General features: G+C 41.7%; 1 protein-coding gene across 2 annotated transcripts in view; it reads right to left on the bottom strand.

Moving 5' to 3' along the window:
• LOC124605347 (MICOS complex subunit Mic60) overlaps positions 1-5,093 on the bottom strand; it is a 59,345-nt gene extending 54,252 nt beyond the window's left edge. For both annotated transcript variants that reach the window (XM_047136966.1, XM_047136967.1), the window contains exons 1-2: positions 4,980-5,093; positions 4,592-4,674 (exon numbers count right to left, since the gene is read on the bottom strand). In XM_047136966.1, coding sequence (XP_046992922.1) covers positions 4,592-4,674; positions 4,980-5,024 — 128 coding nt within the window. In that variant the 5' untranslated portion in view covers positions 5,025-5,093. The remainder of the gene's footprint in view (positions 1-4,591; positions 4,675-4,979) is intronic.
• Positions 5,094-16,133: the final 11,040 nt, after the last annotated feature.

Raw genomic sequence — 16,133 nt, 5'->3', positions numbered from 1 at the left:
TGAGGGCATATAAACACTGTAGTTCAAATTACATACACAACAAAGAACGCAGTTTGCAGTACTCACATCGCTTCATTCTAATCTTAAAGTCAAAGTGACGTCAATGTATGGAAAGTCAAAAAAGGTGTGCCAGAATGTAGTAGACTAGGCCTTCTTTCACATAGATGTCATACAGACCTAAGACACTGAAGCCAAGAGCATACTCTTCAGAGGAGACAAGTTAAACACTTTATTTTATTATACATCTCCAGAACTTCGATATACAAACTAACTGAAATACAATATGACAAATAAAGGTACAGTACAGTAATATGAGATACTGAAAGTGATAATATAATATAGCAAGACACAGTTTTCTATTAAATGGACCACAGCCTAAAGAATTCCGCAGTTTTGATGGTCTTATCACTTGCTACATAAAGATCTTCTGTGGTGCAAGTATTGGGCAGGTTTGTGCAGACCAGGATGTGATATGTGCCCTGTAGGTCGCCACACTCAGATAATTCCTCCTCAGACGTCTAGCTCCCCTTCCTGACGTTCACCTTGTACTTGACACTTGTCCTCAGTTGGTTAAGAGCCTTCCATATCACATATGGCAGATGAAAGCCCATGGCAGGATTCTCTTTGATGTTCTTCCTATCCCTTTAAGTTAGTCAATCTTGCCACAGCTCTGTTCTATGGGTTCCGGGTGCTGATGGAATTGCTGATGTGTGCATGAAGCTCATTCTTGACCTTAGTCTTGGTCTTTCTGCTTCATGTCTGAACAGGGGATGCCTGGGGTCAGACTCCTCCTCCTTTTTCTCAATTTCTGGGGCTGTTCTTTTGCAGATGTCAGGCGGCACTATATCCATAACTTGATAGATTTTGATGACAGGAGTTGGTCATAAACAGCCAGTCACAATGTGTCAAGTCTCATTCAATGCCGTGTCCATCTGTTTAGCATGTTGGAATTTCGCCAGACTGCTGCTGCATATTCTGCTGCAGATAAGCATAGTGCCAGGGTGAATGTATGGAGCATGTTAGGCTGTGATCCCCAGGTGGTGCCATTAAGTTTACGTATGATGATGTTCTGAGCAGATACCTTCACCCTTGTTTCTTGACAATGGTCTTTAAATGCGAGACTACAGTCCACCTTTATTCCCCGGTATTTTGTACCATCTTAGTGGCATATTGTTGCCCTCTCCAAATAATACTTAACTTCCTCCTGGCTTCCCAGCATCTCAGATGAAAGGCACAAACTTGCATCTTTCTGGGATTTGGCCTCAGGTAGTTATCATCGTAATACATGCCGAAATCCTAAAGGGCTGCTGTCAGCTTCATCTCCACTTCCTCAAAGATTTTGCCTTGAGCTGCAGTTCCTGTGTCATCTGTATAAATAAATTTTCTTGTTCCAGGATTAATTAATGGTCATTAGCACAGGTGCTGTACAGCAGGGGTGCCAGTACGCTACCTTGAGGGAGATCATTCTTCAATGTCCTCCGTTGCCTCTTCCTACTATGCAGACTGACAAAAAACCTGTTTTGCTGTGAACACTTGATGACCTGTGTTAAGCAGTAGTCTTTCGTAACTGAATATACCTTTCTAATAAATTTCTTGCTGCTGACAGATATATGAATGCCATTCTGTGGCCTGTCCTCTTTCATATCCATATTCTATATATTAGTCAGATTAAGGATTTGATCACAGCATAACATTTATAAAGTTTTTATCGACATGTTGTGCGATGTGATTGAGGATCAGCCCTTCCAGGACTTTGTACAGTTGGCAAAGAAGAGAAAGTGGTCAGAAGCTTTTAGGATCAGTTGGATCCTTTCCAGGCTTTGCACCAGATCTTAGGGATCTGTAATTTTGAGATGCAGGTGTCCATTAAATTTAGATTCATTGCTTTGTTACTAGCCCAAACATTTTAAATTGCTCTGGTATTAGATTATGTAGGTCTGCAGCTTTATTGTTCTTCACAGACAAAAGTTGCTTCCAGTTCTTCCACGGTGCAGAGAGTATCAAAGCGGTCATCCTCACCAGTATTTCTTTGAAGCTTCCTCTCCACATATGTTATAATTTTCCTATTCAACGGTAGTTGATGTGCAATTTGATCAGGTGTTACATTAAACAGGCTTGGAGAAGAACTTCAGGAGTACTATGGGAGCTGGCTTTGAGAAAAGCTTTTGTAATTGAAATTTATCTTTACCTTGGTGCTGTTGGTGGAAGGATCTGCAGCTAGGATTACCCCTAACATTGCCCAGAGTAAGTCTGATCAATTTTTATTCCATATTTCGGAGTATGATCTGCTGGGATGCTCCTATCTTGTATACAAATTGACGTAAAGGCATCTTTGTATGAAACTATTATTGGTTGAGGTCTTATGTTGACACAGTCTACAATCATAGTTTAATGCCAATAGGTTGCCACTATTGTAAATAAATCATACATGATTTTGAAAAATAAATCAAAATGAAGATCTCAATCTGGTTTTGGGGAGGGAAGGGGCAGAGCAGGAGGGGGGGGGGGGGGGGGGGGGGCTAACAGAGTTGGAAATAACAGAAATTACTGAACTGTTTACTCAATTCAGCAAATTCTGCTCCGAGAACCATTTAAAAATTTGCACCATACAAGGTACTACAATAGTGTATTCTGTGTACTTCCTCTTCAGCTTACAGAACAGTATTTTGGGGTAATTTAAATGACAATTTTACAAAACAGAAGAGAGTTATCTGAATCAGGTATCACAGTTCTAAAAACAAACATTGCAAATACGAGCTTCAGAAAGTTAGTTTGCAGTACCTTCATTATATTTGTACAAATGTATGATGACAATAAAATCTAAAATTGGAGATGTACACACAATGACTGTCTACAACAGCTATCATACTTGCAACTTTGTGTTCTCTTTTGGAGAGCAAGAAAAAAGAACTCTTACACAAAGAAATAAAGTAAATCATGAGGAACACTACATCACAGTGGATAATGTACAACTGAACTCCATCTTCTGACAGACATGTATATCATTCTTTCTTAGGATTTACATAATGTACAAAGTACAGTCCACATTGTAAATAATGAGTTAGGATAGCATCACAAACATAGCATAAAGGTCGCAATCTTCACTTACTACTCCTGATCTAGAGTAACACTCTTGAGATCATTCAGCTTCCACATTTGTATAAGGCAAACGCTACAAACGGGTCTTTCAATTATTTTATTCTTACATCACATGTAGGAGGAATACTTCATGTCTACATTCACACACAAAAAACATGACTGGTATGACTCTCACAATTATTCCTACAAGTCTGTTCTCATTAATTTGTACAGCAATGCAGAAATTATGGGCATACTGAAAAGTAAGATACAATCTGTCAGTTATGACCAGTGACAGACTGCAATTACACATATTTTAACTAGTAACGTATTGGAATTTCTATGGATATATGGACAGTTTGGATGAAAATATTCTTGTTATTAATATTTTCTTGAATAATTATTTATTCAATATGTCTACTCATGGCTGTGGCTGCCCCTCATACAAGATACTTTTAGACAGATTAAATTCAAAATATCAGATCACAGTGAGGAAATAGGGGCTCTCAACAAGGATATAAATACAATTACAGAATGCACAATTTATAACAACAAAAAATTGTCACATCCAGCCGCCTAACCAGGTCACTACATAAAAAAAATGTGAGGTCACTGGTCAAAGCAGAATGACAGTATCGCCTTCTTCTATACACCTGACATTTTATGTCCCAAACAAACTGTTCTGTAAGCTCCTTGTTTGTGAATCAGCCACAATTCCTTTGTGTCCAAAATAACAACAATACTGTGTGTAGCTCTGTCGGATTCATTAAACACTGAATGTCATTTTTTAGCGTCTATATTGAAATGATTGATGAGACATGTTCAGGCCATTGCAAGTGCTACCTACAGTTTGTTAGATACATGGGTCACTTTAAACTTTATGCCAATGCTCAGTGCAAAACACTAAGTAAGTAAGTAATACCAGCATTATATGAAGAAGACAAGACTCGTTTGGCCATACTGCTCATCTCCCCAAGGCATCCTGTAAACGGAGTGTAATTTGCACCACCTCTCCTAGTACAGTCTCCGTTACTGATCAAGAAAAGTTTGACTGATAACAATACTATATAACACTTTCAGAACGAGTTGCAGAAGAAAGTTGTTGTAAGATAATGCATGTACTAAGTACATTTAATTCTATGTACTAAACAGAACAGTAGCAGAACAGCAGAGATAAGCAGAATAATGAATGTTAAGAGTTGTGTACTCGAGTCACAATATTACATCAATATAGTAAAACAATCCGAGAAAGTCTTGTGAAAATACCACTTCAAATATAGGCCTATATGGTATTCTCTATTCCTGAGTTTACAGAGAAAAGGCGTTATTTCCGTTGTTTCACGTTATAAGGATAGTTCCTACTAATTTAAAATTGTAGTTTCTATGTCTAAGAACACACATATTACTAACAAAAATTTACTCTTTTCTGAAGGAACCAAGTGTCACATACAACTACAAAACTTCCACAGTGACAACTATCATTATCAGCACATAATGGTACTGCGTGTCTTACCCTCTTCCTCGAGTATTTTCGGAACCAGTGGACTGAAGATTTCTCGACGATATGTGGAGTTTGGCGGTGTTGCAACGGAGCACCTGGAAGGTAATCGCAATATGTAGTGGGTCCTATTTCGGCTCCTTGCTTCCGCAAGGTTATGTTGACATTGACAACCACTGTACTTGCTTACGTTCAAAAAAGTGTACAGTTTTTAAGGGCTTGTAATTAAATTGTTTGTTAGACAAAAAATTTAAAACGATCTATGGAAAATCTACATAAATAGGTCAATTTAAGAATCAACTGCATTCTGCCGGCATTTTACGAGACCCGTACAGAAAAATTTTCAGGGTGTTAGAAAGAAACCCTGTGAGGAAGATTATTTTTGTTATAATGCTAGTCCTACCCTTGGCGGTCCTCGATATACAAATTTAACTGCAACCCTCAACATCTTAAACCGCCTATGCGGCTCCTAGTTGATTCAGAACCTGAAACAACTGAAGATCGGCATTAATCAGTTGGTAATACCTAAATGTGCATCTTTCCTTTGCAATGTTGGCTGATTGGCTCTTTTGATACTGGTATCGGCGCGTTATTTAGAATTGTGATTTAGTATTCGAAATGACTGAAAGTTATTATCACAAGTTCTCGCAAATCTCAGGTATTGTTGTATACAAGATATGTTCCTATAACTAATCGAAAACGGCCCCCAGAAATGTAATTCCCTGCACAATTACTCCTCCGCAGACATAGACAATTTTGGTGAATTTTGCATCAAATAGCATTACATCGTTACTTACCACAAATGCATTATACGGATGAGACACAAGCTCCAATCCTGGTAAATTATTGAAAAAGCGCTTGTAAGTTATATTTATTTCCTTAGTATTTGCCCCCCTCCCTCCGTACAAAAAAAAAAAAAAAAAATCTTTATTCTGCCGAGAGCTTTTAGCGCTTAACATAGCTTGGACCGGTATATCGTTAGGGTCGAAACACTGCTTTGGATTGGACAAGGATGAGGAAAGCCTTTTGAAGAATGAGTCCAGCATTCACCAAAAGTGATATAGAATTTCAAAGATGGGGCTTCGAAGTTTGAATCTTCTCACTTGCTTCTAGTTTCCAACGTGCAACTACAGGTCCAGGCTTATGTGTCGACCGAGCTGAGGCGGGAGATACGAATTTCAGCTATTTTTGTGTGCGCAACACGAAGTAAGTCTACAAGCAGGTTGGATACTGTGTAACATCGGACGCAACATAAAAATTGGATTTTTGTGTAAGGGACCTACACACGCACCATCGGGATGTCAGTCGGTTAGGACCACTCGACAGACGACCGCCCAAAACCAAATAATGTCGTGTGTTACACTGTCGTGCCAACCGTCCGACGAAAATTCGTCTTTTGTATTTGCGCGCGAGGTTAAATGCTGTTGTAACATACATGACAGGGGGCGAGGCAGGTTAAAATTTAGTTGAAAAATTTAAAACCTGCAGATGTTTGTGGGACACGTCGTTCGAGGAGTAGAGCAATAGAGGTTCTAGAAATGAAGCACTTCCATTTTTTACGAGTCCATAAAGGCTTCATGTGACGCCAAGGAGGTCAGAATTTTAACCTTCTTGTGTGGCACATAGAGAGAGAGTAAAAGATATGCATATCTTATTAATGAAAGCCCATTAACCTACCGTTTCAACTTTTATGTTTTATTTCCGATACTTACCGGAAATGAAATCTAAAAACCGAAATACAGACTAATTAGATCTTAGGTTTCATTTCCGATATACACTCCTGGAAATTGAAATAAGAACACCGTGAATTCATTGTCCCAGGAAGGTGAAACTTTATTGACTCATTCCTGGGGTCAGATACATCACATGATCACACTGACAGAACCACAGGCACATAGACACAGGCAACAGAGCATGCACAATGTCGGCACTAGTACAGTGTATATCCACCTTTCGCAGCAATGCAGGCTGCTATTCTCCCATGGAGACGATCGTAGAGATGCTGGATGTAGTCCTGTGGAACGGCTTGCCATGCCATTTCCACCTGGCGCCTCAGTTGGACCAGCGTTCGTGCTGGACGTGCAGACCGCGTGAGACGACGCTTCATCCAGTCCCAAACATGCTCAATGGGGGACAGATCCGGAGGTCTTGCTGGCCAGGGTAGTTGACTTACACCTTCTAGAGCACGTTGGGTGGCACGGGATACATGCGGACGTGCATTGTCCTGTTGGAACAGCAAGTTCCCTTGCCGGTCTAGGAATGGTAGAACGATGGGTTCGATGACGGTTTGGATGTGTGTTGTTGTTGTTGTGGTCTTCAGTCCTGAGACTGGTTGGATGCAGCTCTCCATGCTACTCTATCCTGTGCAAGCTTTTTCATCTCCCAGTACCTACTGCAACCTACATCCTTCTGAATCTGCTTAGTGTATTCATCTCTTGGTCTCCCTCTACGATTTTTACCCTCCACGCTGCCCTCCAATACTAAATTGGTGATCCCTTGATGCCTCAGAACATGTCCTACCAACCGATCCCTTCTTCTGGTCAAGTTGTGCCACAAACTTCTCTTCTCCCCAATCCTATTCAATACTTCCTCATTAGTTATGTGATCTACCCATCTAATCTTCAGCATTCTTCTGTAGCACCACATTTCGAAAGCTTCTATTCTCTTCTTGTCCAAACTATTTATCGTCCATGTTTCACTTCCATACATGGCTACACTCCATACGAACACTTTCAGAAATGACTTCCTGACACAAAAATCAATACTGGATGTTAACAAATTTCTCTTCTTCAGAAACGCTTTCCTTGCCATTGCCAGCCTACATTTTATATCCTCTCTACTTCGACCATCATCAGTTATTTTGCTCCCCAAATAGCAAAACTCCTTTACTACTTCAAGCGTCTCATTTCCTAATCTAATTCCCTCAGCATCACCCGACTTAATTAGACTACATTCCATTATCCTTGTTTTGTTTTTGTTGATGATCATCTTATATCCTCCTTTCAAGACACTGTCCATTCCATTCAACTGCTCTTCCAAGTCCTTTGCTGTCTCTGACAGAATTACAATGTCATCGGCGAACCTCAAAGTTTTTATTTCTTCTCCATGAATTTTAATACCTACTCCGAATTTTTCTTTTGTTTCCTTTACTGCTTGCTCAATATACAGATTGAACAACATCGGGGAGAGGCTACAACCCTGTCTTACTCCCTTCCCAACCACTGCTTCCCTTTCATGTCCCTCGACTCTTATAACTGCCATCTGGTTTCTGTACAAATTGTAAATAGCCTTTCGCTCCCTGTATTTTACCCCTGCCACCTTTAGAATTTGAAAGAGAGTATTCCAGTCAACATTGTCAAAAGCTTTCTCTAAGTCTACAAATGCTAGAAACGTAGGTTTGCCTTTCCTTAATCTTTCTTCTAAGATAAGTCGTAAGGTCAGTATTGCCTCACGTGTTCCAGTGTTTCTACGGAATCCAAACTGATCTTCCCCGAGGTTGGCTTCTACTAGTTTTTCCATTCGTCTGTAAAGAATTCGTGTTAGTATTTTGCAGCTGTGACTTATTAAGCTGATAGTTCGGTAATTTTCACATCTGTCAACACCTGCTTTCTTTGGGATTGGAATTATTATATTCTTCTTGAAGTCTGAGGGTATTTCGCCTGTTTCATACATCTTGCTCACCAGATGGTAGAGTTTTGTCAGGACTGGCTCTCCCACAGCCGCCAGTAGTTCCAATGGAATATTGTCTACTCCGGGGGCCTTGTTTCGACTCAGGTCTTTCAGTGCTCTGTCAAACTCTTCACGCAGTATCATATCTCCCATTTCATCTTCATCTACATCATCTTCCACTTCCATAATATTGTCCTCAAGTACATCGCCCTTGTATAGACCCTCTATATACTCCTTCCACCTTTCTGCTTTCCCTTCTTTGCTTAGAACTGGGTTTCCATCTGAGCTCTTGATATTCATACAAGCCGTTCTCTTATCTCCAAAGGTCTCTTTAATTTTCCTGTAGGCGGTATCTATCTTACCCCTAGTGAGATAGGCCTCTACATCCTTACATTTGTCCTCTAGCCATCCCTGCTTAGCCATTTTGCACTTCCTGTCGATCTCATTTTTGAGACGTTTGTATTCCTTTTTGCCTGTTTCACTTACTGCATTTTTATATTTTCTCCTTTCATCAATTAAATTCAATATTTCTTCTGTTACCCAAGGATTTCTACTAGCCCTTGTCTTTTTACCTACTTGATCCTCTGCTGCCTTCACTACTTCATCCCTCAAAGCTACCCATTCTTCTTCTACTGTATTTATTTCCCCCATTCCTGTCAATTGCTCCCTTATGCTCTCCCTGAATCTCTGTACAACCTCTGGTTCTTTTAGTTTATCCAGGTCCCATCTCCTTAAATTCCCACCTTTTTGCAATTTCTTCAGTTTTAATCTACAGGTCATAACCAATAGATTGTGGTCAGAGTCCACATCTGCCCCTGGAAATGTCTTACAATTTAAAACCTGGTTCCTAAATCTCTGTCTTACCATTATATAATCTATCTGATACCTTTTAGTATCTCCAGGGTTCTTCCATGTATACAACCTTCTTTCATGATTCTTAAACCAAGTGTTAGTTATGATTATGTTGTGCTCTGTGCAAAATTCAACCAGGCGGCTTCCTCTTTCATTTCTGTCCCCCAATTCATATTCACCTACTATGTTTCCTTCTCTCCCTTTTCCTACATCCTTTGGATGTACCGTGCACTATTCAGTGTCCCCTCGACGACCACCAGTGGTGTACGGCCAGTGTAGGAGATCGCTCCCCACACCATGATGCCGGGTGTTGGCCCTGTGTGCCTCGGTCGTATGCAGTCCTGATTGTGGCGCTCACCTGCACGGCGCCAAACACGCATACGACCATCATTGGCACCAAGGCAGAAGCGACTCTCATCGCTGAAGACGACACGTCTCCATTCGTCCCTCCATTCACGCCTGTCGCGACACCACTGGAGGCGGGCTGCACGATGGTGGGGCGTGAGCGGAAGACGGCCTAACGGTGTGCGGGACCGTAGCCCAGCTTCATGGAGACGGTTGCGAATGGTCCTCGCCGATACCCCAGGAGCAACAGTGTCCCTAATTTGCTGGGAAGTGGCGGTGCGGTCCCCTACGGCACTGCGTAGGATCCTACGGTCTTGGCGTGCATCCGTGCGTCGCTGCGGTCCGGTCCCAATTCGACGGGCACGTGCACCTTCCGCCGACCACTGGCGACAACATCGATGTACTGTGGAGACCTCACGCCCCACGTGTTGAGCAATTCGGCAGTACGTCCACCCGGCCTCCCGCATGCCCACTATACGCCCTCGCTCAAAGTCCGTCAACTGCACATACGGTTCACGTCCACGCTGTCGCGGCATGCTACCAGTGTTAAAGACTGCGATGGAGCTCCGTATGCCACGGCAAACGCTGACACTGACGGCGGCGGTGCACAAATGCTGCGCAGCTAGCGCCATTCGACGGCCAACACCGCGGTTCCTGGTGTGTCCGCTGTGCCGTGCGTGTGATCATTGCTTGTACAGCCCTCTCGCAGTGTCCGGAGCAAGTATGGTGGGTCTGACACACCGGTGTCAATGTGTTCTTTTTTCCATTTCCAGGAGTGTATATAGGTATTGGAAGTAAAAACTAAAAATCGAAATAATTTATTCATAAATTATACTTGCTTCATTATTATACGTGTTACGGAGAGACCACCCTATACCCTAGCCCCGCGATGACGAGCAGTGTGGGATAGACTTGGTCACTGTTTCTATGTTTCGATACAGTGTATCGATACGTGGAACTGTTTCAGTGTTTCGGAACGGCTGTGGTTCACTGTTTCGAAACAGTAGTGTTTCATTCCGCCCCTGTCTCGGATAACCGGACCAGATTCGATCTCGAGCCAGACACAGACTGTATCGTTGTTTCAAAATAAGGCTGTTTCAGTCCACCTGTGCTTGGAATGGACTAATTGTATCAAAACAGTGATGTTTCGTTCCACTCTGTATCAGACGAGATTCGGGCTCGGCACAGGTACTGAGACACAACATACCACTTCGTGAAACACAAGAGTGTCGACATCTTTTTGACAACCAATAGCATGAAGCTTAAGATATCCGAAAATAAAGCTTCGCTTCTAGCTGACTGTCCTATTCCGAAATGACGTAACATCTGCTTTATAAACACTAACCAAACAATAAAACAACGCATACTATTCACATTCAAAATAATAAATATGTGAAAATCATTCAGTTAAATTACACTTTTTTTATAACATACGCTTCTCTGTTCATGTACAGTAATCATATTAAGAAACGCAAGTAAGCCTACAACATTTTGAACAAAAAAAGGCGTAGAGTGACAGTTATTAGACATATATACAAATTTGATTTAGGTATAATTGCAAGCAATCTGTTTGACCTATCACTGATAGTGTAATGGTGAACAGGAAGGGATGGGAAGCATGGTGCATTTATAGTAACGGTTCGAAACACCTTGAAAGGCAAAATTTTTTTCTGTTATATTTTGTTATTTATTCGAATTATTTGGCATTATTTGTGAGTCTATAGTCACTGTGCCTATAATCCACAATGATTCCCTTTGTGTGCATGTAAATTAACAGGATGAGTATATTACCCATACTAACAGAATGTGGGAATCCCAGTAGCATGTCCGTTGTTTCTGCAGGTTGCTCCCACCTCCAGTTCCGTTCGTGGTGGTTCTTCTGTCTTCAGCTATGGCTGTCCTCAGCCAATTGCAAAGTATGAAAGTGACACAACACGAAAGCAGCGCATTTGCTGCATGAAATACGGAACTGCCAAAACGCCTAAGTGATAGTTTCATACTTTCCGCGATATGATTAGCGCTCTCGCGCCTCATTTGTGTTTATATGGACATACTTATACAGTAGACATTCAAGATGATAAAATGTGTAGGTTTATTAAATTATAAAACACTGTTTCACTGTTTCGAAACAGCGTATCGAAACATTACATTGTACTGTTTCATTTGTTTCGAAACAGTTACGTGTTTCAGTTTGCCCATCTCTAGTGTGGGATTTTTAAAAGAGTTCTAACAGTTGAGAAATGCTTCATTTCTGGTGTAGCCTATCTATTGTTGTATTTATTAGACGATGTGCACCACCACCATTTGTAGCGCTTCCTCTAATGTGAGATGATTTTCTTAAATGTGCAGGGGCATCTTTAATGGTACATACATAAATTAAGTAATCAACTTTACATGCACATCTTTTACACTTTTTATTTCGCTTTAACACGATGAATTTCCTCATGTAACTATAAATCACGTAGCAGGTTTATCAATCTTGGTCAGTAGTCTTGTGTTTAACCTATTTCGATCGTCGTTTTTTTACTGCTTTTGGTCCATACTCTTTGGAAGCGTATAAAGTTTATCTTTGCCTGAGAGTGATAAAATATTTTTGGAGTATGTGAATATGAGAAGAAGACATTTATCATAATATAATATTTTCTCTATTGTTTCTAATCATGAACAATTGCTGTAATTCTGAGCAGTATAGCCATTGATACTGGTGTATCACACTCCATTGTAAAAAATCCATAATGTTATTTTAACCTTTTTAGAAACTTATGAAATTACAAGAAGCTGCCCTATGGTACATAAAGTAACAGCTTAATGGGGGGCATAGTGTAACCATGTTACACTGATATGAACAGTGCAGCTCCTGTTCTATGAACCATTGACAATGATGAGGACCAAAGTGAGTCACAAGAAGACGCTTCCAAAATACTGTGGTAGCGCTGAAAATATTTTTTGCACAACACTTATCACAGCAGTTGGACCAGGGAGATTAAGGAGAAAAGAAGGAGAGGGCGGGAAATCATGTGAAACGCCTGTCACAGTGAAGCAACAAGAAAGCAAGGCAGAAAATCTTCGGCAATACAAACTATTTATCGAGGAAGACTACATTTAGGGGAATCTGCGATCTGCCCACAGTTTAGTTGTGATATTCACAGAGAATGTTCACAGTTTATCAGTGCCAGTACAGAAAGAAATGTGTTAAAAGTTTGTAGGCGGGAGTCTTCTCAAAAACTTACACAAAGTTCAAAAGCTCAACATAAACACTAAAAGTTCGTTTCTAATATAGATCACAGTAAAGAGCCACTGAGGTGAGGCATGGTCGTACATGAAGGTAGATACTAATCTGTGTGATAATACAACAGGAAGGTCGACATGGAGCGCAGCGTTGGCACATAACAGTACGAGGTGCATTCAAGTTCTAAGGCCTCCAATTTTTTTTCTCTGGACTGGAAAGAGATAGAAGCATGCGCATTGTTTTAAAATGAGGCCGCATTCATTGTCAATACATCCCAGAGATGGCAGCACCGTACGGCAGATGGAATTTTACCGCCAACGGCGAGAATGAGAACTGTTTTAAATACTTAAAATGGCGACGTTTTCCTTACTTGAACAGCATGCAATCATTCGTTTTCTGAATTTGCGTGGTGTGAAACCAATTGAAATTCATCGACAGTTGAAGGAGACATGTGGTGATGGAGTTATGGATGTGTCGAAAGTGTGTTCGTGAGTGCGACAGTTTAATGAAGGCAGAACATCAGGTGACAACAAACTGAAACAACCTCGTGCTTGCACAAGCCGGTCTGACGACATGATCGAGAAAGTGGAGAGAATTGTTTTGGGGGATCGCTGAATGACTGTTGAACAGACCGCCTCCAGAGTTGGCATTTCTGTGGGTTCTGTGCACACAATCCTTCATGACAACCTGAAAATGCGTAAAGTGTCATCCAGGTGGGCGCCACGAATGCTGACTGACGACCACATGGCTGCCCGTGTGGCATGTTGCCAAGCAATGTTGACGCGCAATGACAGCATGAATGGGACTTTCTTTTCGTCGGTTGTCACAATGGATGAGACGTGGATGCCATTTTTCAATCCAGAAACAAAGCACCCGTCAGCTCAATGGAAGCACACAGATTCACCGCCACCAAAAAAATTTCGGGTAAACGCCAGTGCTGAAAAAATGATGGTGTCCATGTTCTGGGACAGCGAGGGTGTAATCCTTACACATTGCGTTCCAAAGGGCACTACAGTAACAGGTGCATCCTACGAAAATGTTTTGAAGAACAAATTCCTTCCTGCACTGCAACAAAAACATCCGGGAAGGGCTGCGCGTGTGCTGTTTCACCAAGACAACGCACCCACACATCGAGCTAACGTTACGCAACAGTTTCTTCGTGATAACAACTTTGAAGTGATTCCTCATGCTCCCTACTCACCTGACCTGGCTCCTAGTGACTTTTGGCTTTTTCCAATAATGAAAGACACTCTCCGTGGCCGCACATTCACCAGCCGCGCTGCTATTGCCTCAGCGATTTTCCAATGGTCAAAACAGACTCCTAAAGAAGCCTTCGCCGCTGCCATGGAATCATGGCGTCAGCATTGTGAAAAATGTGTACGTCTGCAGGGCGATTAATTCGAGAAGTAACGCCAGTTTCATCGATTTCGGGTGAGTAGTTAATTAGGAAAAAAAATCGGAGGTGTTAGAACTTGAATGTACCTCGTACAACATAGACGGCATTCCTGTGTTTCACTGCATTTGGAAAACGGCAGGTGAGCTGTAAGTCGCTGAACTGCTTGGGATGCTAAGGCACTCGCAAGCAATCTGCCGAAGCAGTGCACAAGGGCAACACACCTGATTTGTCCACGAATAGTCACCATGCAACTGTTCTCATGTCCTCATTGAAGTGCTGATCAAAATCAAAATCACTGTTTCACAAATGGTAGCAACAGTTCACAATGAAAGGAAGGAGCACTTGTGCAGATATTGCACAGCCATTCATCACTGGCACATGCTTGTATCAGACATGGGTAGAAATTTCAGGCAAAGCAATGGTAGGCAGAGTACAATATTGGAGGCAAGACGCTTCAGTTGACAGGTGTCAACTATGGCGCAGGTACTTGGGAGATAGTTTAAGTGTGACTGCAAGGTGAGAGCCGTCTGTTAGGGTAGACTGTGGGATTCACAAAATTCCCCCGCCCCCATCCCCATGCAAGAGGAGGAAGTCGGGGTAACAACGTTGAATGCAGCTGCTCTGGCTAGTCAAACACTATGTCTGGGTACCACAACAGTGAGTGGCGGTGGCATGGATAGGTGACAGGTGAACCGACATCCACCTTGTTGACGGCCAACACGTTGACAGCCACTGCGTTGACAATGGAGCATGGCAGTGCAGTATGTATTGAGAAAAAATACCTGGCCACTGCCAGCGGCTGGGGTGGTGCAGTAATGATGGTAGCATGCAATGGCAGCATAGAGTGTGTGGTGGTAGTCGGCGATGTAGAACGTGACAGATGACCGGCAGGGTGGCGTGCAAGACTGCAGGGCCAAAGGCACACCTGGTGAGGTGGTTAGTGTGAAAATACAGTTAAATTCAAATTTAAATGTCGAATGAAAACCATTTCATCAAAATTATTGATCTTATACTAAAGGTTAGTGTTAAGAAAACCTCTGTAACTATGCAAGATGTAAAAGTGTTATTTCTGTGTTAAATGGTAGTAGGGTAGAGTGTAGTTGTGAAAGCATTAATGATTTTATGGAAAATAAAATAAAGAAATTAATGTAATTGAAATGAAATGTCTTGTGGCAAGGGCCTCCTATCGAGTAGACTGGTCGCCTGGTGCAAGTTTGATTAGGTGACGCCACTTCAGCGACCTGCGTGTCAATGGGGATGATATGATGGTGAAGACAACACAACACCCAGTTGTTGAGCAGAGAAAATCTCCAAGCCAGCCGGGAATCGAACCCTGACCCCTTTGCATGGCATTCTGCCGCTCTGACCACTGAGCTATTGAGACGGACATGAATGTAATTTATAAATGTACTGATCGTAACATTCTAAGGTATTAGGACATGTAATTCATTTAAACAAATTGAAATCATAAAGCCAGAGAATCCGCAATGGGTTTTTGACTCTGTCTCTTGGATGACCTTGATGCAAGCAGCACAAGGAAGAGAACGATCGGAAAACCAGGAGCAGTTGCAGTAAAGCCTTGGCAGTGTACATATCATGGCATTTCATGTGATGTGAGGCTTAAGCAGTAAAAAATTCGGTGTGAAACGGCTTGATATTTGGTGTGGCAGTGGCTTATAGTTCCTGAAGTCGTCTCCAGTTTATTTTGTGTTGTTGGAAACCAAGAATACCCAACTTGTTTTATATGATGGAATGTTGATCGATGATACAGCAAGTTAATATGGCTATCGCATGTGCATAGTAATTACAAATTAATTCCATCACTTAAGATGTGAAGAGCCTATCCAAATTTTTATTCCACAAGCAACAACTTCAACACCGGTATGACTGCAACTAACAAGACAGTTTTGTATTAACCATATTTAGAAGTGTATCAGGATGTCACAGTCAAATGGTTCAAATCGCTCTGAGCTCTATGGGACTTAACTTCTGAGGTAATCAGTCGCCTACAACTTAGAACTACTTAAACCTAACTAACCTAAGGACATCACACACATCCATGCCCG

This window comes from Schistocerca americana, chromosome 3 (genome assembly GCF_021461395.2).
Source record: "Schistocerca americana isolate TAMUIC-IGC-003095 chromosome 3, iqSchAmer2.1, whole genome shotgun sequence".
Taxonomy (NCBI): Eukaryota; Metazoa; Arthropoda; class Insecta; order Orthoptera; family Acrididae; genus Schistocerca; species Schistocerca americana.
This window is presented reverse-complemented; position numbering and strand designations above follow the sequence as displayed.